At 49.6% G+C, this 24,130-nt stretch overlaps 1 protein-coding gene across 1 annotated transcript in view; it reads left to right on the top strand.

Moving 5' to 3' along the window:
• The window catches only part of LOC147100974 (endoplasmic reticulum protein SC65-like), a 31,206-nt gene extending 9,607 nt beyond the window's left edge, over positions 1-21,599 (top strand). Inside the window, exons 2-7 of the mRNA XM_085966103.1 lie at positions 4,967-5,116; positions 7,897-8,068; positions 12,774-12,902; positions 15,080-15,225; positions 19,036-19,119; positions 20,542-21,599. Of these exons, the coding sequence (XP_085822229.1) occupies positions 4,967-5,116; positions 7,897-8,068; positions 12,774-12,902; positions 15,080-15,225; positions 19,036-19,119; positions 20,542-20,691 (831 nt within the window). The 3' untranslated portion in view covers positions 20,692-21,599. The remainder of the gene's footprint in view (positions 1-4,966; positions 5,117-7,896; positions 8,069-12,773; positions 12,903-15,079; positions 15,226-19,035; positions 19,120-20,541) is intronic.
• Positions 21,600-24,130: the final 2,531 nt, after the last annotated feature.

The following is a 24,130-nucleotide window of genomic DNA, read 5'->3' as shown; positions in this document are numbered from 1 at the left end:
CCACCCCTTCCTCATCTCACCCCATCAGCATATCCTTCTATTCCTTTCTCCCTCATGTGTTTGTCCAGCCTCCCCTTAAATGTATCTATACTATTCGCCTCAGCCACTCCCTGTGGTAGCGAGTTCCACAGTCTCACCACTCTCTGGGTAAAGAAGTTTCTCCTGAATTCCCTATTGGATTTATTAGAGACTATCTTATATTGATGGCCCCTAGTTCTGGTCTCCCCCACAAGTGGAAACATCTTCTCTACGTCTACCCTATCGAACCCCTTCATAATCTTGAAGGCCTCTATCAGGTCACCCCTCAGCCTTCTCTCTTCTGGAGAAAAGAGCCCCAGCCTGTTCAATCTTTCCTGATGGGTATAACCTCTCCGTTCTGGGATCATCCCAGTAAACCTTTTTTGCACCTTCTCCAGTGCTTCGATATCCTTTTTATAATATGGAGACCAGAACTGTGCACAGTGCTCCAAGTGTGGTCTAACTAACGTTATGTACAATTTTAACATCACTTCTCTGCTTTTCAATTCTATCCCTCTAGAAATTAAGCCCAGTGCTTTGTTTGCTTTTTTATGGCCTTATTAACCTGTGCAGCGAGTTGTTGTGATCTGGAATGCGCTGCCTGAAAGGGCGGTGGAAGCAGATTCAATAATAACTTTCAAAAAGGGAATTGGATAAATACTTGAAGGGGAGAAATTCACAGGGCTGTGGGGAGAGAGCAGGGGGGAGGGGGACTAATTGGAGAGCTCGTTCAATGAGCCGGCACAGGCACGATGGGCCGAACGGCCTCCTGTGCTGTATGATTCTATAAAATTCAAGTTGTTGATTGTTCTGTGCTACCATTGCCTTGTTTAGTCTCCCCTCGGGCTATCCCACGGAGAGTTCCTTGCTGCGGACATAGTTCCGATGGTCAGATCAGCTGCTGTGTGAGATCGAATTATGTCATCCACCTCTAGAGCTTCGCAGTTATTTCCTGGCATATTATTCATGGAATAAAGCCAATTGTGTTCTTGTGGATTCTCCAGGAGCGGGTCTGGGTCAGTCACAACATGTAGACAGTGCTGTCAGTTGGATCAGAACACACAGATCATAGAATGATACGGCACGGGTGGAGGCCATTCGGCCCATCCTGCCTGTGCCAGCTCTTTGAAAGATCTCTCCAATTAGTCCCACTCCCCCTGCTCTTTCCCCACAGCCCGGCACATTTTTTCCTTTCAAGTATTTATCCAGTTCCCTTTGGAAAGTAATTACTGAATAATCTTCCACCGCCCTTTCAGGCAGCGCGTTCCAGATCACAACAACTCGCTGCGTTTAAAAAAAAAACTGTGTTCTCCTGTAGCCTCTGGTTCTTTTGACAATCCTCGTGTCTTCTGGTTACCAGACCTTCTGCTAAATAACTTCCATTTAATCATTGAAAAGCTGGTTTCACTTTTCTTCCCTGCTGTCTTAAAGGCTCATGTCGAGGTCCAGGCTCCGTGGAAAGGTTACTCACTGTAGCTGTACAGAAACCCTGTTTACTGTGGCTCAGTGGGCAGCACTCTCGCCTCTGAGTCAGAAGCTCGTGGGTTCAAGTCCCTCTCCAGAGACTGGAGCACATAATCCAGGCTGACGCTCCCAGTGCAGTACTGTAAGAAGAAAGAAAGACATGCATTTATATAGCGCCTTACATGACCACCAGATGTCTCGAAGCGTTTTACAGCCAATTAAGTACTTTTTGAAATGGAGTCACTGTTGTAATGTAGGAAACATGGCAGCCAATTTGCGCACAACAAGCTCCCACAAACAGCAATGTGATAATGACCAGGTAATCTGTTTTTGTTATGTTGGTTGAGGGATAAATATTGGCCCAGGGCATTGGGGAGAACTCCCCTACTCTTCTTCGAAATAGTGGCCATGGGATCTTTTACGTCCACCTGAGAGGGCAGACGGGGCCTTGGTTTAAAGTTCCATCTGAAGGACGGCACCTCCGACAGCGCAGCACTCCCTCAGTACTGCACTGGAGTGTAAGCCTAGCTTTATGTGCACAAGTCCCTGGAGTGGGACTCGAACCCACAACCTTCTGACTCAGAGGCGGAGTGTGCTGTCCACTGAACCACAGCTGAGGGAGTGCTGCACTGTCGGAGGGGCAGTACTGAGGAAGCGCTGCACTGTCTGAGGAGCAGTACTGAGGAAGCGCTGCACTGTCGGAGGGGCAGTACTGAGGGAGCACTACACTGTTGGAGGGGCAGTACTGAGGGAGCACTACGCTGTCGGAGGTGCCGTTTTTCGGATGAGACCCCGTCTGCTCTCTCAGGTAAAATATCCCATGGCCATTATTTTGAAGAAGAGCAGTGGGGTGGGGGGGGGGGGGGGAGTTTTCCCTGGTGTCCTGGGGCTAATATTTATCCCTCAATCAACATCACTAAAACAGATTATCGGGTCATTATCACATTGCTGTTTCTGGGATCTTGCTGTGCGCAAATTGGCTGCCGTGTTTCCTACATTACAACAGTGACTACACTTCAAAAAGTACTTCATTGGCTGTAAAGAGCTTTGGGACGTCCTGAGGTCGTGTAATCTGCCCCGGGACTAAACTGTGGTCTAAAGTGCGGCTGGACTTCCCAGCTAGTTTAGAAAATTATCGGGAAGGTACAGGCTGTTAAAGGAGTTCTCTGACTGACTCTGCAGATGCGTTAATGTCGGTACAAAGACTGGGCTAACACGTTGGATTGGACCCTTCACCAGAACTTGGCTTTAATCTTTCCTTTTCCAGGCGTTGAGTGTTGCTGGGGTTTGGTCCTGAGGGTGACCGATGTCTGATGTGCCCCAAGTATCTCACCCCATGGCTACTCTTCAGCTGTGAGCTGATTGGGAGCTATTTGACTTGAGGTGCGGATCAGCCATGATCTAATTGAGTGACGGTACAAGCGTGAGGGGCCGAATGGCCTCCTCCTGTCCCCATGTTCCGAGACCGCAAAAGTGAGCAGGCTATTCGACTGTGGAGGAGATAACCCGCTGAGCCTGATCCTGTTCACCTGGGCTTTCCAGCCGGAGATACCGGCTGGCACTGGGGAGCAGGAAGTCACGTTGATATTTTGTTTTTACTTCCTAACTGTAGCACCTCCGCCCCTGCCCCAGGAAGAGCCCACTCCCTCGGAAAGGGGGTTGCTGGGGAGGGGGGGGGGTGGTGGGGGGGAATGACAGCAGGACAAGTGTTGGAGTGTTCTGGTGATGCTGTGCAATGTAGGAGGAGGGTCACTAGATTGATCCTGGGATGAGAGAGATCAATCTAGTGAACCTCCTCCTGATTTACACACGTCCTATGAGGAGAGATTGTGTAGAATGGGCCGATACTCTCTGGAGTTTAGAAGAATGAGAGGTGATCTCACTGAAACATAAGATTCTGAGGGGGATTGACAGGGTAGATGCTGAGAGGTTGTTTCCCCTGGCTGGAGAGTCTAGAACTAGGGGTCATAGTCTCAGAATAAGGGGTCGACCATTTAAGACTGAGATGAGGAGGAATTTCTTCACTCAGAGGGTGGTGAATCTTTGGAATTCTCTACCCCAAAGGGCTGTGGATGCTGAGTCGTTGAGTATATTCAAGGCTGAGATCGATAGATTTTTGGACTCTAGGGAAATCAAGGGAGATCAGGCGGGAAAGTGGAGTTGAAGTCAAAGATCAGCCATGATATTATTGAATGGCAGAACAGGCTCGAGGGGCTGAATGGCCAACTCCTGCTCCTATTTCTTATGTTCTTATGAGGGGGAATTATACAGTGTCTGTTAGTACAACTATCAATGGGAATCAGGGGGGAAAACTCTCCACTGGCTGGAGTCATACCTAGCACAAAGGAAGATGGTTGTGGTGGTTGAAGGTCAATCATCACAGCCCCAGGACATCGCTGCAGGAGTTCCCCAGGGCAGTGTCCTAGGCCCAACCATCTTCAGCTGCTTCATCAATGACCTTCCCTCCAACATAAGGTCAGAAGTGGGGATGTTCGCTGATGACTGCACAGTGTTCAGCGCCATTCGCAACTCCTCAGATAATGAAGCAGTCCATGCCCGCATGCAGCAAGACCTGGACGACATTCAGGCTTGGGCTGATAAGTGGCAGGTAACATTCGTGCCATACAAGTGCCAGGCAATGACTATCTCCAACAAGAGAGAGTCTAACCACCTCCCCTTGACATTCAATGGCATTACCATCGCCGAATCCCCCACCATCAACATCCTGGAGGTCACCATTGACCAGAAACTTAACTGGACCAGCCACATAAATACTGTGGCTACAAGAGCAGGCCAGAGGCTGGGAATTCTGTGGCGAGTGTCTCACCTCCTGACTCCCCAAAGCCTTTCCACCATCTGCAAGGCACAAGTAAGGAGTGTGATGGAATACTCTCCACTTGCCTGGATGAGTGCAGCTCCAACAACACTCAAGAAGCTCGACACCATCCAGGACAAAGCAGCCCATTTGATTGGCACCCCATCCACACCTTAAACATTCACTCCCTCCACCACCGGCGCACCGTGGCTGCAGTGTGTACCATCTACAAGATGCACTGCAGCAACTCGCCAAGGCTTCTTCGGCAGCACCTCCCAAACCCACGACCTCTTCCACCTAGAAGGACAAGGGCAGCAGGTGCATGGGAACGCCACCACCTCCAAGTTCCCCTCCAAGTCACACACCATCCTGACTTAGAAATATATCGGCCCTTCCTTCATCGTCGCTGGGTCAAAATCCTGGAACTCCCTCCCTAACAGCACTGTGGGAGCACCTTCACCACACGGACTGCAGCGGTTCAAGAAGGTGGCTCACCACCACCTTCTCGAAGGGCAATTAGGGATGGGCAATAAATGCCAGCCTTGCCAGCGACGCCCACATCCCAGGAACGAAAGGAAAAAAATCTTCAACCCCAGGTGCTGTGGACTCCTGTCTGCTCCAGTGTCTTCTCTTCTCGCCCTCTCTCTGACTCGTGCTTTTGGTCCTCAGGTTAATAACCTGGAGAAATCCATCGCTGCTGCACACACCTTCCTGCAGAGGAATCCCAAGGATGCTGCAATGCAGAAGAAGATGGCTTATTTTAAAACCATCCCCGACATCGAGACTTACCTTGTTGATGTGGAAGCCCGGGAGCATGAGGTAAGGCACGGCGAGGAGGGAAATAGCGGCTCGAGGCCTTACTTAGTCAAATAGCTGTGTGTGGGGTATCCAGGTGCAGGCAGAGAGCGAGCATTTGGATAAGCATTCCCCCTGACACAGGTTCCCTCCCCGGTATTACTGCGATCCCTGCTCCCCTCCTGGAATTCTGTCTCCCAGTATTCCCCCTGATCCTGGAATTCTGTCTCCCAGTATTAGAAACATAGAAGATAGGAGCAGGAGTAGGCCATTTGGCCCCTCGAGACTGCTCCGCCATTCAATGCGATCAAGGCTGATCATCCAAACTCAGTATCCTGTCCCTGCTTTCTTCCCATATTCCTTGATCCCTTTAGCCTTAAGAAATATATCTAACTCCTTCTTGAATATATTTAATGAATTGGCCTCCACTGCCTTCTGTGGTAGAGAATTCCACAGGTTCACCACTCTCTGGGTGAAGAAATTCCTCCTCATCTCTGTCCTAAATGGCTTACCCCTTATCCTTAGACTGTGGCCCCTGGATCTGGACTCCCCCGCCATCGGGAACATCCTTTCTGCATCTAGTCTGTCTAGTCCTGTTAGAATTTTATAAGTTTCAATGAGATCCCCTCTCATTCTTCTAAACTCCAGTGAGTATACGCCCAATCAACCCAATCTCTCCTCATACATCATTCCTGCCATCCCAGGTATCAGCCTGGTGAATCTTCGCTGCACTCCTTCCATGGCAAGAACATCCTTCCTCAGATAAGGCGACCAAAACTGCACACAATACTCCAGGTGTGGTCTCACCAAGGCCCTGTACAACTGCAGCAAGACATCCTTGTTCCTGTACTCAAACCCTCTCGCTATGAAGGCCAACATACCATTTGCCTTCTTAACTGCCTGCTGCACCTGCATGCTTACCTTTAGCGAATGGTGCACAAGGACGCCCAGGTCTCGTTGCACTTCCCCTTCTCCCAATCTATTGCTATTCAGATAATAATCTGCCGCCTTGTTTTTGACACCAAAGTGGATAACCTCGCATTTATCCACATTATATTGCATCTACCATGCTTCTGCCCAATCACCCAACTTGTCCAAATCATACTGGAGTTTCTCGGCATCCTCCTCACATCACACACGCCCACCCAGCTTTGTGTCATCTGCAAACTTGGAGATATTACATCTAGTTCCCTCGTCCAGATCATCATTAATATATATTGTGAATAGCTGGGGTCCAAGGACCGATCCCTGTGGTACCCCACTAGTCACTGCCTGCCACTCGGAAAAAGAGCCGTTTATTCCAACTCTTTGCTTCCTGTCTGCCAACCAGTTCTCTCTCCAAGTCAGTACCTTGCCCCCAATCCCATGTGCCTTAACTTTACATGCTAATCTCTTATGCGGGACCTTATCGAAAGCCTTCTGAAAGTCCAAATACACCACATCCACTGGTTCTCCCTTATCTATTCTACCAGTTACATCCTCAAAAAATTCCAGTAGATTAGTCAAGCACGATTTACCCTTTGTAAATCCATGTTGACTTTGTCCGATTCGGTCACTGTTTTCCAAGTGCTCTGCTATTCCATCTTTTATAATGGACTCTAGCATTTTCCCCATTACCGACGCCAGGCTTACCGGTCTGTAATTTCCCGTTTTCTCTCTACCACCATTTCTTAACAGTGGGGTAACATTAGCTACCCGCCAATCCATGGGTACTGTTCCAGAGTCTATCGAATTTTGGAAGATGACCAGCAATGCATCTACTATTTCTAGGGCCACTTCCTTAAGTACCCTAGGATGTAGATTATCAGGCCCTGGGGATTTATCGGCCTTCAATCCCATCAATTTCCCCAACACCATTTCCCTACAAATACTGATTTCTATCAGTTCCTCCCTTTTCATTAGACCCTATGTTCCCCGACATCTCTGGGAGGTTATTTGTGTCCTCCTTTGTGAAGACAGAACCAAAGTATGTATTTAATTGGTCTGCCATTCCTTTGTTCCCCATTATAAATTCCCCTGATTCTGACTTTTGTCTCCCAGTATTCCCCCTGATCCCAGAATGCTGTGGCCCTGTGTTTCCCCCCTGATCCTGGAATTCTGTCTCCCAGTATTCCCCCTGATCCCAGAATGCTGTGGCCCAGTATTCTCCCTGATCCCAGAATGCTGTGGCTCAGTAATCCCCCTGATCTTGGAATGCTGCGGCTCAGTATTCCCCCTGATCCCGGAATGCTGCGGCTCACTATTCCCCCTGATCCCGGAATGCTGCGGCTCACTATTCCCCCTGATCCCGGAATGCTGCGGCTCACTATTCCCCCTGATCCCGGAATGCTGCGGCTCACTATTCCCCCTGATCCCGGAATGCTGCGGCTCACTATTCCCCCTGATCCCGGAATGCTGCGGCTCACTATTCCCCCTGATCCCGGAATGCTGCGGCTCAGTATGCCCCCTGATCCCAGAATGCTGCGGCTCACTATTCCCCCTGATCCCGGAATGCTGCGGCTCACTATTCCCCCTGATCCCGGAATGCTGCGGCTCACTATTCCCCCTGATCTCGGAATGCTGTGGCCCTGTATTTCCTCCTGATCTCGGAATGCTGTGGCCCAGTATTCCCCCTGATCCCAGAATGCTGTGGCCCTGTGCTCCCGCGATCCAGGCTCCCATCCTGCGCTGCCACGTCCCAGTAGGATGTTTGGGTGCAGCTTACTTTCCCGCTATCCCGGGCAGCCAGTGATGCGCGAGGTGGAGGGAGGGAGGGGAAGGGGAACTCGAGTCCTGACCCGTCTTTATTCTTTAACTTGCGACAGACACTGTTTCTGAAAGCTGTGAAGGCTTATAACAGCGGGAATTTCCGCAGCAGTATAACGGACATGGAGCACGCACTTCCCGAGTATTACAAAGTGTATCAGGAATGCATCAGTAGCTGCGAAGAATCATGCGAGGTCACCGAGTTCAAGGACTTTTACCCGGCAGTGGCAGGTGAGTCGCAGAAGGATCAATATCCCAATCACAACCTTACCTGACCGTCTAACTTGGCTCCGCAGCAGAAGGGCAGTACCTGCTGACCTTGTGCCCTCATTATTACCTCATTGCTTCCTTTAGACACTGAGTACAAGCAGTTCGTTCACTGTTCTAGATTCTGTTGTGTGCCAGACCTGCCCAAATTATATTATGGGCTATTTATGGCAAAAAAAGCAGCCCGTTTTATTGGTACCCCATCCACCACCTTGGAAAACAGTGACAGGATCGGACAAAGTCAACATGGATTTACAAAGGGTAAATCGTGCTTGACTAATCTACTGGAATTTTTTGAGGATGTAACTGGTAGAATAGATAAGGGAGAACCAGTGGATGTGGTGTATTTGGACTTTCAGAAGGCTTTCGATAAGGTCCCACATAAGAGATTAGCGTGTAAAGTTAAGGCACATGGGATTGGGGGCAAGGTACTGACTTGGATAGAGAACTGGCTGGCAGACAGGAAGCAAAGAGTTGGAATAAACGGCTCTTTTTCCGAGTGGCAGGCAGTGACTAGTGGGGTACCGCAGGGATCGGTGCTAGGACCCCAGCTATTCACAATATATATATATATATATATATATATATAAATGATCTAGACGAGGGACCTAGATGGTAATATCTCCAAGTTTGCAGACAACACAAAGCTGGGTGGGCATGTGTGCTGTGAGGAGGATGCCGAGAAACTCCAGTATAATTTGGACAGGTTGGGTGATTGGGCAGAAGCATGGCAGATGCAGTATAATGTGGATAAATGCGAGGTTATCCACTTTGGTGGCAAAAACAGGAAGGCAGATTATTATCTGAACGGCGGTGGATTGGGAGAAGGGGAAGTGCAACGAGACCTGGGTGTCCTTGTGCACCAGTCGCTGAGGGTGGGCGTGCAGGTGCAGCAGGCGGTTAAGAAGGCAAATGGTATGTTGGCCTTCATAGTGAGAGGATTCAAGTACAGGAGCAAGGATGTCTTGCTGCAGTTGTACAGGGCCTTGGTGAGACCACACCTTGAATATTGTGTGCAGTTTTGGTCGCCTTGTCTGAGGAGGGATGTTCTTGCCGTGGAGGGAGTGCAGCGAAGATTCACCAAACTGATACCTGGGATGGCAGGAGTGACGTATGAGGAGAGATTGGGTCGATTGGGCTTGTACTCGCTGGAGTTTAGAAGAATGAGAGGGCATTTCATGAAACTTGTGGGATTCTAACAGGACTAGACAGACTAGATGCAGGAAGGATGTTCCGATGGTCGGTGAGTCCAGAACCAGGGGTCACAGTCTAAGGATAAGGGGTAAGCCATTTAGGACAGAGATGGGGAGGAATTTCTTCACCCAGAGAGTGGTGAACCTGTGGAATTCTCTACCACAGAAGGCAGTTGAGGCCAATTCATTAAATATATTCAAGAAGAAGTTGGATATATTTCTTAAGGCTAAAGGGATCGGGGGATATGGGGAGAAGGCAGGGACAGGGTGCTGAAGTTGGATGATCAGCCATGATCTCATTGAATGGCGGAGCAGGCTCGAGGGGCCGAATGGCCTACTCCTGCTCCTATCTTCTATGTTTCTATGTTAAACAGTCACTCCCTCCACCACCGGTGCACCGTGGCTGCAGTGTGTACCATCTACAAGATGCACTGCAGCAACTCGCCAAGGCTTCTTCGACAGCACCTTCCAAACCCGCGACCTCTTCCACCTAGAAGGACAAGGGCAGCAGGCGCATGGGAACACCGCCACCTCCAAGTTCCCCTCCAAGTCACACACCATCCTGACTTAGAAATATATCACCGTTCCTTCATCGTCGCTGGGTCAAAATCCTGGCACTCCCTCCCTAACAGCACTGTGGGAGTACCTTCACCACACGGGCTGCAGCGGTTCAAGAAGGGCAATTAGGGATGGGCAATAAATGCTGGCCTCGCCAGCGATGCCCACATCCTGGGACTGAATAATAACCCCCCCCCCCCCCCCCCAAAAAAAAACCAGGCAATCTGTACATTTTCCACTCGGTCACATTTGCCCTTTTAACCCTGGTGTTGTAGGGATACCAACTCTGACTGGACATCGCCCTGCAGCTTTCATCACACGACCTCTGTCCTCCAACCGCCCTGCCCAGTCAAACGGCCTTTCTTCTCAATCTCTGATATTTTTATAACTAATAAATAAGTGTTCAAAAAAATCACGACGAAACACTTTTTTTTAATGCCTCTGATTTTTCTCCCGGGTTTTTGCTCCCAGCAGTGTCCTGGAGATCAGACTTCAATTCCTGCAGGCTCCAGGGCAATCCCGGAGAGTTGGCAACAGCTCTTTTGTCGAAGGTCGTTTTCCATTAAAGTGGAAACTGCATCTTCAGGTCCGAGCGGGTAAACCGCTGCAGCCCCCAAATGGCGGAGCTGAGCAGCTTGGATGGGCAGCAGTGAATGAAAGCCACTCTGACACCGAGCCACATAAGGCAACATTAGCACAGGTGGCGTGGGTTTTAAGGAGTGTTTTCAAGGAGGAGAGAGAGGCGGAGAGGTTTAGGGAGGGAATTCCAGAGCTCGGGGCCCAGGCAGCTGAAGGCACGGCCACCAATGGTGGAGCGATTACATTCGGGGATGCTCAAGAGGCCGGAGTTAGAGGAGCGCAGAGATCTCGGAGGGTTGCAGGCCTGGAGAGGTTAGAGATGGGGAGGGGCCAGGACATGGAGTGATTTGAAAAGAAGGATGGCAGCCCCTCGATCCCTTGTTGCCACTTCCGATCTGCAGATATCATAGCTTCTGATGGTGGCACCGTAAAATAAAACCGGCTTCCGAGGAGTTGCCTGCAGGCGAGAGGGGCTGGGTGGGTGGGTGGGGGTTGAGTGCGTCTTCTGCTGGTATGGAGTCACATGTCTTTGTGATTGCACTAAATGGAGGCATAGATGGTGTCTCAAGGGATGAGCATTGGATGAACTGTCTGAATCCCAGCATGACTCTGTGTCTTTGAGAGAAGTGGGAGGGCGAGGGGCTCCGGGGGTGGGGGGATGGGGTGTGGGGGGTTGGAGGGCGGGGGTTTGGGGGTTGCATATGAAAACAACTTCTAAACAAACCCAGCGCCCTGTCACGGGGCTACCAGGCGGAGCTGGGACGGCGCAGGATGTGCACGAGCTCTTCTGGTCGTTCCATTTCCAGGTGAGCTGGTTTCTGAGTAAACGATCAGGATCACAGGAACCGGAGGAGGCCGTTCAGCCCCTCGAGCCTGTTCCGCCATTCAGTCAGATCATGGGTGATCTGTATCTTTTGCTCCAGGTCCCCATATAATGCGGAGCAGAATTCCGGAGATGCCGCTGATGGTCATTGCCATCCATAAATGTGCAGAGACTCCATGATCTGGGGGTCGGGGGGTGGTGGGGTCTGGCTCAGTGCGAGCTCGGGACTGAAGTGGGGTTCGTCTGGGTTAGTGATGATACTCACTAATGTCCCGGACACTGGTAACAGAGTAATGTAGTAACATAGAGTAACCTGTGGAGTAATGTAATAATGCAGAGTAACAAAGTAACACACATATTGGGACAGATTTTGCGGTTGGTATGATGGTAAACTCCGAGTACGCCGTCATACCGCCTTTGAAATTGACCCCAAGTTTGGGATTTCCGCAAGTGCTGAATCCTGAACTTGCGATCGGTCACGGTCCGCCGGCACAGATGATCCGCACCGGCGGGGAAATGCTTATCGCTGGTGCAGAGTTGGGCTGATTGCTCACCAACTCCCAGCAATTACGGACGAAAATGTTGGTGTTGTTGAAGGCAGGTGCAGGAGCCTGTTTCACTGTGAAAGGAACCACCTTTCCGTTCCCTCGCAGGTTATTTGTGATGATTAATGAAGCCGCGTTAATGGTGAAAATAGTAAGAGTTTGTATCCGGGCAGAATAGGTCTTCCCTTTAAAAGTTGGCAACTGTGGTTAAAGAATATTGTGAGGCTGTAAATGCCCTTTAGACCTCGGTCAGCAATAGCAAAAATGTTTTAAGGAGTGTATTTTTTAATTTATCATAAGTTTTTTTTCATTTTAGACAGGCAGTAATATAATTGGATATCTTGAATAAATACGGTACAATTTACTGTAATACAGTTTAATGAATGAAAAGAAAAAATCTAATCTATTTGCATTCACCCCCCCCCCCCCAATATTATATGTAAAAGCACCCTCCTTTCTATCTGTTACCTTATTCTGTAACTTTATTCCCCTGTGTCCCATTGAACAATTAACTGTAAAACCCTGATGCTGGTTCCCACATATCTGTCAAGAGGCAACTCTGCCGATCCACTGATTGGAGCACCATCCCACGTGATCCACGGGCCATTACGCTGCCCTCTAGCACACAGCATCAAACAGCAAGTTCACGAAGGAGCGCCCCCATCAGGTCAGTTCGTATTGTGTTTGGATGCCGGCGGTGTACTCTGTAGGTATACTGCTGACTGCAAAATCTGCCCCACTTAGTGTGTAACATAATGTAGAGTAACATATTGTGTACTGGACACCATCACTCCATCTCATCTGTGAGCTCTCTCGAACAAACATCAGTCCTTTCAGATGCAGGAACTTACCTGGTTCCTCGTACCTGTTCCACATGTTGCCCCTGTATACCATACTGTCCCTCCTGGTTCTGAGATTCTGCCTCTGGCTGTACTGAGGGGCTCCTGCACCCTGTGATTCTCTGTTCACAGAACACTATGTGGAAACGCTGAGATGCAAAGTGAAATGTGACCAGATTCTAACTCCCAATGTCGGGGGATTCTTCGTGGAGAAGTTTGTTGCGACCATGTACCATTACCTGCAGTTTGCCTACTACAAACGTGAGTATACCCGCTTCTAGACACCGAGCAACAGACAGACACCGAGCAACACTCGCTTGGACACACAGACACAGACACAACATGCTCACACTCACACTCACCAACATGCACTCACTCTCTCACATAGACACAGAGCAGCACTTGTACACACACTCACACACTTGTACACACACTCACACTTGTACACACACTCTCGCACTTGTACACTCTCGCACTTGTACACTCTCGCACTTGTACACACTGTCGCACTTGTACACACTCTCGCACTTGTACACACTCACACACTTGTACACACACTCACACTTGTACACACACTCTCGCACTTGTACACTCTCGCACTTGTACACTCTCGCACTTGTACACTCTCGCACTTGTACACACTCTCACACTTGTACACACTCTCACACTTGTACACACACTTGTGCACACACACACACACTCTCTCGCACTTGTACACTCGCACTTGTACACTCTCGCACTTGTACACACTCACACACTTGTACACACTAACACACTTGTACACGCACTCACACACTTGTACACACACACTTGTACATTCTCGCGCACAGACAGACACAGAGCAACTCTCTGAGACACACACACACACTGTCTGACCCCTTTACAGGTAGTAGAACCACCTGGTTCCCTTTAGCAGTTTAACTTGTTTCTCTGTACCTGCCTGCGTTAGTCTGTCCATCTCGGTCTCTCTCTGCCTGTCGCTGCTACTCTGTCTCTTTTTCTCTCTGCCTGACTGTACCAGTATATTTCTTTCTCTGTTTCTCTTTCTCACTCTCCCCCTGCCTGTGTGTGTCTGTCTGTATATCTCTATTTCTGCCCATCTCTGTCTTTGCCTGAATGTGTGAGAGAGTCTGTCTTTGCCTGTTTACGTGAGTCTGTGTGTGTGTGTGTCTGCCTCTCAATCCATTCTCATCTTCCCTGCTCTCTTTCCACCCCCTCCACCCCCCCCCCCCAAGGATGCGTCTCTCTGACTGGCCCCTGGTATTCTCTGCTGTGTCCATCATGGTTCCTGTCCCTGGCTCCTCCAGTGCAGCAGCGCGATCTGTCTCTCCCTCCACTCCTGGCTCAGAGGCCAGTCCATTCCCCGTCGCAGTAAAGGCACCAAACCGGCACAGGCTGCTGCCGCTGATGTCTCGCTCCCTCTGTTTCTGTGTGATTGCTTTTACTGTTTCTCTTCAATCTCCTTCACGGACGCTGCTTACTCTGGATGTGGGTTTTATAGTCGTCTGCTGAGCGATTACCCGAGAACCTTAAAGCTTGGATTCACCGCGGCCTCTTCCAACTTTTCAAAGCTCAGCGCGAACACTCCAGGCCAGCACCCAGGGAGCTGTAGCCTGGCAAGAATACACAGTGGTTATGTTACTGGACTAATAATCCAGAGGCCTGGACTAATCATTCACAGAGAACTGCAATTCAGATCCTACCAGGGCAGTTTGAGAACTTGAATTCAGTTTAAATAAAAAGCTGGGATCAGTAAAAGTGACCTTGAAACTATCAGACTGTCGTAAAAACCCAACTGGTTCACTAATGTCCTTCAGGGAAGGGAATCTGCTGCCCTTACCCGGTCTGGCCTGGCTTGGCCTACACGTAACTCCAGTCCCACACCAACGTGGTTAACTACTCTCTGAAGTGACCACTCGGTTGCATCAAACCCACTACAAAGAAGATCGCAGCGGTTCAAGGCCCACCACCACCTGAAAACATGGAGTTGAGGCACATATTTCATTGAATGTCTTTTGGAGGAGACGTTAAACCGAGGCCCCGTCTGCTCTCTCAGGTAGAGGTAAAATATCCCATGGCACTATTTGGAAGAAGAGCAGGGGAGTTATCCCCAGTGTCCCGACCAATATTTATCCCTCAAACAACATAACAAAAACAGATGATCTGGTCATTATCACATCGCTGTTTGTGGGAGCTTGCTGTGCGAAAATTGGCTGCCGCGTTTCCTACTTTACAACAGAGACTACACTTCAAGAAGTACATCATTGACTAAAGTGCTTTGTGACGTCCTGAGGTCGTGAAAGGCGCTATATAAATGCAGGTCTTTCTAATTGCGGAATAAAGTCAAGGGGCTGAATGGCTTCCTCCTGTTCCTACGAATAAAAAAAGTCACATATTGGGAGGAAATGCAAGGAAATAACTCTTGTCTTGTTTTGCAGTGAACGATATTAAGAACGCAGTGTCCTGTGTGGCCACCTACATGCTCTTTGACCCACAAGATGAAATTATGCAGCAGAACCTGGTGTATTATCGATTTTACCGGGAGCAGTGGGGCCTACAGGAAGAGGATTTCCGACCTCGCGCCGTGAGTATGAAGCTTTTCTCCGTTCCTTGCTCGTATTTCACACCATCCCGTGGAGCCTCCGCGCCAAGGTTACTGCTGCACCCAGCGGAAAATGCGTCCCTAATGGGGGAGAAACTGTTCGGCTCCTCATTGTACAGCTGCTTATTGCCAGTGTCGGCCATGACTCAAGTGGTGGCACTGAGTCAGAGGGTCGCGGGTTCAAACCCCACTCCAGAGACTTGAGCACAAAATCCAGGCCGACACTCCCAGTGCAGTGCTGAGGGAGTGCTGCACTGTCTGAGGTGTCGCCTTTCAGATGAGACGTTAAACCGAGGCCATGTCTGCTTGTTCCGATGGTTTAGGCTAAGAAAGAAAGAACTTGCATTTATATAGCGCCTTTCACGGCCTCAGGACGTCCCAAAGTGCTTTACAGTCAATGAAGTATTTTTTTGTAGTCACTGTTTTAATGTAGGAAACGCGGCAGCCAATTTGCGCACAGCAAGCTCCCACAAACAGCAATCAGAAAAGCAGGACAACGAGGAGAGCTGTGATCTTTTACGCCCACCTGAGGGGGCAGACGGAGCCTCAGTTTAACGCCTCATCTGAATAGACGGCATCTCCGACAGTGCGGCACTCCCTCAGTGCTGCACTGGAGTGTCACCGGATTTTGTGCTCAAGTCTCTGGAGTGGGACTTGAATCCACGAACTCCTGACTCTGAGGCGAGCGTGCTGCCCACTGAGCCACAGCTGACAGATACTGTTTGGAGTTACCCCGGTAACCTGACCCACACCAAACACCATCATGAGATCGGCTTGCTGTGTGCAAAATACATAACGTCAGTGATGAGTGAGTGAGATAAGAAGGAGAAGAAGCTTTGGGATGTGTCTGAGGTGCTATATAAATGCAAGTTTATCTTTAAAAATGCAAGCGCCCTAAACACAGTGAGATTTAGTAAGCCTGGCGTTTTCTGTTGTATTTGGTGAACAAACATCATTCTCTCAGTTGCCTCACTGCCTCTGTTCTGTTCTGCTCATTCACTGAGACACCACCAGAGGGAGCCGGAGCTTTTAGTAGTGAATTCATGGAGAGACGATTTTAACTGAGGGTTTCCACTGGGGAAAGCCCATGATATTACACGCCATCCTGTCCATTGTGAAAAACACTACTGAAAACTGCCTCCCATTTTCTGCCGCTCCTCTCCTGAAGGTGCTGCCTTACCAATCGGCAATTCCTCATTTGTAAGACTAGACGATGAGCGTCTATGTGCTATTCGACCACAAAAGGCATCACCGCCGAGCACAATTCCGTCGTCACCTGATGTCCTCACACAAGTCGCTGATTCAGGTGACGATTGATCGGGCACTGGGGCAGGTTCCACGATCGATTCGGTGATTGAAAAGCAAGTCAGTGAAATTCTGGTGTTCAATGGCTGGGTTTAAACCGTTTCACACATGTAACATGAGATGAGGAGGGGTGGGAGGAGGCTCGTGTGGAGCATAAACAACAGCACGGACCAGAGGGGCTGAATGGCCTGTTTCTGTGCTGTACATTCGATGTAATGGGGCAGAGTTTCCACTTTGGGCAAAATCGGTGATCGTTTTCAGAAGTGATTTTTTTTGGCTCAAGTTTCCGGTCCAATTCATTTGCATATCGCCGAATGTAAAATCCTTCCTGAACCAGCGCAATCAAGCAGCGCTTTAGAACGCAATTTTTTTTTTGTATGAAACAATATTCCTTGATATATTTTTAAGAGCAGTAACCTGGGCAGTTTTATCAATACAGCTGAAAATGGGTTTTCACCAAAAAAAAAGTATTTTTAATCAGCGTGTCTCGCAATGTTCCCTTTAAGCTGCGTGGCCTCGCTGCACTCTGCAGCTTCCACGCAGCCGGCTCACCGGCTTTTAAAGACCAAAAAAAACGTGCATGCGCGGTACCTTAAAGGGACCACGCACCCAAAAAAAATTAAAGGGAACATAGGTGTCCAGTCCTCCCCCTGTGAGTAACCCGATTTTAAATCACTAAAAATGACTTAAAAAGCTAAACTATACTGAACCATTCACTCGTTTCATTGGAGTACACTAGATATCCGGCACAGAAACAGGCCATTCGTCCCAACCAGTCCATGTCGGTGTTTATGCTCCACTCGAGCCTCCTCCCGTCTTTCCTCATCTAAATCTATCCGCATCACCCTCTATTCCCTTCGCCCTCAGATGCTTGTCCAGCCTCCCCTTTAATGCATCGACACTATTTGCTTCACCCACTCCCTGTAGTTTCGGCTTCTAGATGTTCTTCTATTCACTCCTTTAGTAGGGATTCCATTATTTTTACTACTGTTAAGCTGACTGGTCTATAATTCCCTGGACATGTTCTATCCCCCTCCTTAAATATCGGCATTATGTTAGCTATCCGCCAGTCCTCCTGCACTTCACCTTTTTTAATGAATTATTAAATATGTGGAGTAATGCCTCTGCTATCAGTTTTGTGGGCGGGGCCGGATTCCAGCTTGATATTTTCTTAAACCGGCGCAAAAGATCGTGGAAACCCGATTTGCGGTGAACGTAACTGGCGCTTGAAATTCCGCGATCTTGTGCGCCCAAAAAAACCAGCGCAACCTGGCGGAATCTCCTGGCCCCTGTACTCCAATGAAACGAGTGAATGGTTCAGTATAGTTTAGCTTTTTAAGTCATTTTCAGTGATTTAAAATCGGGTTACTCACAGGGGGAGGACTGGACACCTATGTTCCCTTTAATTTTTTTTTGGGTGCGTGGCCCCTTTAAGGTACCACGCATGCACGTACTTTTTTTTCGTCTTTAAAAGCCGGTGAGCCAGCTGCGCGGGAGCTGCAGAGCGCAGCGAGGCCACGCAGCTTAAAGGGAACATTGCGAGACACGCTGATTAGGGCCCAAGAGGGAGGCGGGACGGCGGAGTGTGAGCTGCAGCCCCCTCCCTCACCCTGTTTAAAGCCCCAAATAAGCACAGAGTGGAGACACAGGGCGTCGTTCACTCGCATCCCTGGTTATCATTTCATATCAAAATAATTCTCCAGTTTATATTACATTATTATTACATTTATTTTAATGAATTTACAAATTAACTTACTTCGAACGTATTGCTGTGAGAAAGAAGGAAATGGGTTAATTTTAGCGATTGACTGAACTGTACGGAACAGGACGGTTGTGAGTTCCACCCCAGTGATTTATACTGTACGGAACAGGGCGGTTGTGAGTTCCACCCCAGTGATTTATACTGTACGGAACAGGACGGTTGTGAGTTCTGCCCCAGTGATTTATACTGTACGGAACAGGACGGTTGTGAGTTCCGCCCCAGTGATTTATACTGTACGGAACAGGACGGTTGTGAGTTCCGCCCCAGTGATTTATACTGTACGGAACAGGACGGTTGTGAGTTCCGCCCCAGTGATTTATACTGTACGGAACAGGACGGTTGTGAGTTCTGCCCCAGTGATTTATACTGTACGGAACAGGACGGTTGTGAGTTCTGCCCCAGTGATTTATACTGTACGGAACAGGACGGTTGTGAGTTCCGCCCCAGTGATTTATACTGTACGGAACAGGACGGTTGTGAGTTCCACCCCAGTGATTTATACTGTACGGAACAGGGCGGTTGTGAGTTCCGCCCCAGTGATTTATAAAGGTTTGCTGTAACTTCCTTGATTTTATCTGCTCTGCCTCTATTTATAAGGCCCAGGATCCCGTATGTTTTTTAACAGCGTGTTGGGGTCACTTATTGATCCTTTTCGAAAGTTGCTGATGTTGGGGTCACCCGTCCTGCCTTTCGGTAATTCCCTGTCCTTTTCCCCTTGTTTCCAGGACGCTCAACTCTACTATAACCAGACGCAGCTACAGACCGAGTTACTGCACTATGCAGACAACTTTCTGCAGTCGGATGACGAGGTGAGTTTTGCGGGTCAGTGGTGGAAACATTCCTAATTGGCAGATATGTGAAAGGTTTTGCTGTGTCTTTGAGGACCCCAAGAAAAGGAGGAGGCCGTTCAGCCTCTCGAGCCTGCTCCACTATTCAGTTAGATCACGGCTGATCTGTATCTTAACTCCGTCGACCCGCCTTTGCTCCATATCCCTTGATACCTGTACCCAACAAAAATCGATCGATCTCAGTCTTGACCCCCCCAGCAATCGCAGCTTCTTGGGGAAGAGTTCCTGATTTCCACGACCCTTTGTGTGAAGAAGTGCTTCCTGACCTCACCCCTGAATGGCCTGGCTCTAATTTTAAGATTCTGCCCCCTTGTTCTGGACTCCCCCCCCCCCCCCCCCCCCCCCCCCAGAGGAAATAGTTTCTCTCTATCCACCCGATCAACTCCTTTATTAACATGTTAAACACCTCGACTAAATCTTCTGAACTCAAGAAAATACAAAACATTGAAGCTTGTTAAAATGCTTCAACCATTTATTATTATTTGTTTTTCTATCGGCACTGTCAGAGGGGCAGTACTGAGGGAGCGCCGCACTGTCGGAGGGGCAGTACTGAGGGAGCGCTGCACTGTCGAAGGGGCAGTACTGAGGGAGCGCCGCACTGTCGGAGGGGCAGTACTGAGGGAGCGCCGCATTGTCGGAGGGGCAGTACTGAGGGAGCGCCGCACTGTCGGAGGGGCAGTACTGAGGGAGCGCCGCACTGTCGGAGGGGCAGTACTGAGGGAGCGCTGCACTGTCGGAGGGGCAGTACTGAGGGAGCGCTGCGCTGTCGGAGGGGCAGTACTGAGGGAATGCTGCACTGTCGGAGGGTCAGTACTGAGGGAGTGCTGCACTGTCGGAGGGGCAGTACTGAGGGTGCGCTGCACTGTCGGAGGGACAGTACTGAAGGAGCGCCACACTGTCGAACTTGTCGTCTTTTGCTCTCTCCACTGGATGTGAAAGATCCCATGACATTATTCAAAGAAGAGCTGGGGAGTTCTCCCCGGTGTCCTGGGGCCAATATTTATCTCTGAACCAGCATCACCAAAACAGATTATCCGGCCATTATCACATTGATGTTTGTGGGAGCTTGCTGTGCACGAATTGGCTGCCGCGTTTCCTACATTACAACAGTGACTATATTTCAAAAGTACTTCATTGGCTGTAAAGTGCTTTGGGACGTCCTGAGGTTGTGAAAGGCACTATAGAAATGCCTTTTTTTCTTACCCCCAACACATTGTCTTATATTCCACAATTTCTGTAGCTAAGCTTTGCATTGCTCCTAATGTTGAGTTCAATAGGGAAGAGTGAGTGAGTGTGGTGTATTTGTCGTTCTGGTGCAGGGAGCGTGGGAGTTGGAGGTGAAAGGCAGCGTCCGTGACTCTCACTTTCCAATGTTGTTGACAGATGGAAGTGTCGGACGAGACGGTTTCCGAAAGTCGGCCAGAAATTACTGATGAAGAGTTCGAGGGACAAGGGGATTACGAGGAGACCATCCTTGCGGACTGGTGGCAGGAGCCAAAACAGAAAGGAGACCTGGACAACACGTCTAATTAGGCTTGGACTGGACAATGAGCCTGATACCTCAGTCACTGCTGTGTGTGGCTACCCAGTTCAATGTGGTAGCCAACAATACGAGTTGAGAGAGAAATTTGCGTGTTTTAATATGTCTGCCATTTTTTACGCTGGGCAGGGAGGGCTAGGATGAGAGAGCGAGAAAGAACGCAAGTACAGGAGTTGGAAGGAAATGTTTTGAAACGTCACTGGTATAGTTGTACCTTGTGCAGTCTGAATCCTTGCTCCCCCCGCCCCTCCCACCCCCCAACCTCTGATCTGTAAACGAGGTTTCGTGCCCCTGAATAAGGAAGGTTCAAGGAAAACCAGCACGAGCTGTCCCAAGATGTAATGGAAGTGTCATGTATCCCAAGTTAAATTTCCTAAATTTTAGAGCCATTATGTCTCGTATTGTGCTTTCCTACAATTGACCTCGCTTTCCAAAGTTCTTTCCTTTTCTTAACTATATATTTAATTCCTTTCCGCTGCGGCCATTCCACGTCACACATGGTCCACTGTGAAGGATACCAGGACAGTTTGGTACCTGGATCCTGGTCTTTCCACACTTGAGGGCAGTTCAGGGATTTGGGCTCCCTGATTATTGAGCCGGGCTGGGATGGGTTTGCTCAGAGTGTCTGCTCGGTTGGTTGGAGTGTTTATGGTGCAGGTCTCCGAGACCAGCCTGAGATATGACGGGGGTCAGAAGCTTGGGCTGGTTGGGGTGAATGACTGGCCTCCTGTAGTCTCTCCAGGGGTATGGTAGTGTAGTGGTTATGTTACTGTAACTAGAGGCCTGGACTATGATCCAGAGAATGTGAGTTAAAATCCCTCCATGGCAGTTTGAGAAGTTGAATTCAGTTTTAGAAATCTGTAAATAAAAAGCTGGAATCAATAAAGTGACCATCAAGCTCTCGGATTGTCGTGAAAACCCAGCTGGTTCACTAATGTCATTTCAGGGAAGGAAATCTGCCGTCCTTTCCCGGTCTGGCCTGTGTGTGACTCCAGACCCAGATTGACGTGGTTGACTCTTTAACTGCCCTCTGACGCGGCCGAGCGAGTCACTCGGTTGTATCGCCACCTTCGCAGGGCAACAAGGAATGGACAATAAATGCCGATTGTCCCGAGAATTTAATTAATAAAGTCACTGACTGGGTCAGGATCCTGGGATTCATCCAAACTCAAACCGTCTTCCATTTTATCGCAAGGAGCTGGGTATTAATTTCACCTATTTACGGTTTTATTAATATAATGGGCAGTCAAGGATCAAATAGTGCCTGTTGTACAGTATTCTTTCTGAATATGTTTCTACCCAGCAGTCCTGTACCTAGCCCGTTGCTGTATTACGCTGTACCAGGGCTTCTACTTATAGAATCTCACAGCACAGGAGGAGGCCGTTCGGCCCATCGTGCCTGTGCTGGCTCTTTGAAAGAGCTCTCCAATTAGTCCCACTCCCTGCTCTTTCCCCACAGCCCTGCAGATATTTTCCCCTTCAAGTATTTATCCAATTCCCTTTTGTATTTGTGCCTGTTATTCCCCACAGGGCGAGTTCCTTATCGTGTGCCCTCAGTGAGGTGCATGCTGAGGCGGTGGCGGAGCATTGACCGGTGGGGGCGGGGATCCACGCTGATCTACAACACACTGACCTTTCGGAAGGTCACACACACGGTGAGTTTGTAATTACTGGGGCTGGTGACACAGCGACAACGACCGCTGACCCATCCTGACCTGAATGGATCCCCCCGCAGGCTGTTCATTTCTCTGAGATGTGAGTGAGGGATTCCTGGAAACTGACGTGATTGGATAATTCGTAATAACAACAGAAAACGCTGGAAAAACTCAGCAGGCCAGGCAACATCCGTGGAGAGAGAAATAGAGTCAACGTTTCAGGTCGAAACCCAGGGTCCCAGACCTGAAATGTTAACTCTGTTTCTCTCTCCACGGATGTTGCCTGACCTGCTGAGTTTTTCCAGCGTTTTCTGCTGTTATTTCGTATTTCCAGCAACCACAGTATTCTGCTATCGGATAATTCATGACCGCCAACAAAACAGCCTTTTTCCCAACTCCAATATTTTTATAGTTAATAAATGAAAACTGTTGAAAGAAAACTGGGGGAAAAAACCGCAGCATTGTCCCAGAGATTAAGCTTCCATTCCTGGCGGTTCCGGGACAATCCTGCAGCGATGGTAATCCCAGGCTGGGTAGAGTTGGAATGAAAGGGGCGGCTTTTTGATGTGGAATGTGAGTTGTGTGGAATGCCAGACTCTCTCACACCCGGTCCGTCTTTCGATGTCCATTAGCTGCGGAATGTATGTTAATTTAATAAAAGTCAGATTCAGTATTTTCAAATCCAGCATTTGGTCCTACTTCTGTTCTCCGAGTCAAAATGGGGAACTTCTGACTGCAGCTGATTCTGGGAAGGTGTCCGCACTCGCTGCAAGTTTCACTTTCCCACATTCCCCCCATTCCTTTCCTACAGACGCTGACTCTCGCTGGGGTACGGATCCCACAAACTCCCCAATCCTCACCCAAGGGGTCATAATTCCAGCGGGAGCCTTTGAAGGATTCGCAGCCATGCCCCAAACTACCCTCAGATGCTCGTAGAATCACACAGCACAGAAGGAGGCCATTCGGCCCATCGTGCTTGTGCCGGCTCTTTGAAAGAGCTCTCCAATTAGTCCCACTCCCCCCCCCCCCCCCCCCCCCCCTGCTCTTTCCCCAGAGCCCTGTGAATTTTTCCCTTCAAGTATTTATCCAATTCCCTTTTGAAAGTTACTATTGAATCTGCTTCCACCGCCCTTTCAGGCAGCGCATTCCAGATCACAACTGGAAGCACCCCGCCTCCCTCTTGGGGCGCTGCGAGGGAATATCGCGGCATGTTGCGCCGTGGTACTGCAGGCCTTCCTCCCTTTCTTAAAGGGGAGGGGCCTAGACCCGAGGCCCAGCTGGGCCACCAGGGATCAGAGTACCGGCAAAAGAGCCCGGCACTCGAGAGAAGTGCCGGGCTCACGGAGCGCAGACGGCACTCCGCGGGGCGGATGTTCAGGAGGCCGGGGACGGCAGGGGGGCGGGTGCTGGCAGGCGGCCAGCAACAAAAATGGCCGCCCGGCACCTCGCCTTTAAATAGCACCGTCCCGGTCGCAGGTAGGCCCCCCTGACCCCGTCGGACATAGTGTCCGGCGGTAAGTCAGGGGGCGCTACTGAAGATCACAAGCGGGGTGGTGCGCATGGCGATGATGTCCTCGCCGGTGGGGCAGCACCGCAGGGCACTAACGGTTACCGCCACTGCTAGCCTCCCGCTGAATTTCATGGGAGGCGTTGGCGGCGCCGCACCTGGGCGCTAGTTGCTTTGCGCCCCATTAGCGCCCTCGTTAGCGCCCTCTTGGGGCGCTAACTGGAGCTGCAAAGCAACCAAACTTTCCCCCCCGACCTCTTGTATATCAGA

Source organism: Somniosus microcephalus, chromosome 24 (assembly GCF_052327205.1).
Source record: "Somniosus microcephalus isolate GS21.2 chromosome 24, FLI_Smic_1.0, whole genome shotgun sequence".
Lineage (NCBI taxonomy): Eukaryota > Metazoa > Chordata > Chondrichthyes > Squaliformes > Somniosidae > Somniosus > Somniosus microcephalus.
Note: the sequence above shows the minus strand (reverse complement) of the source record. Positions and strands in the feature narration are given on the sequence as shown.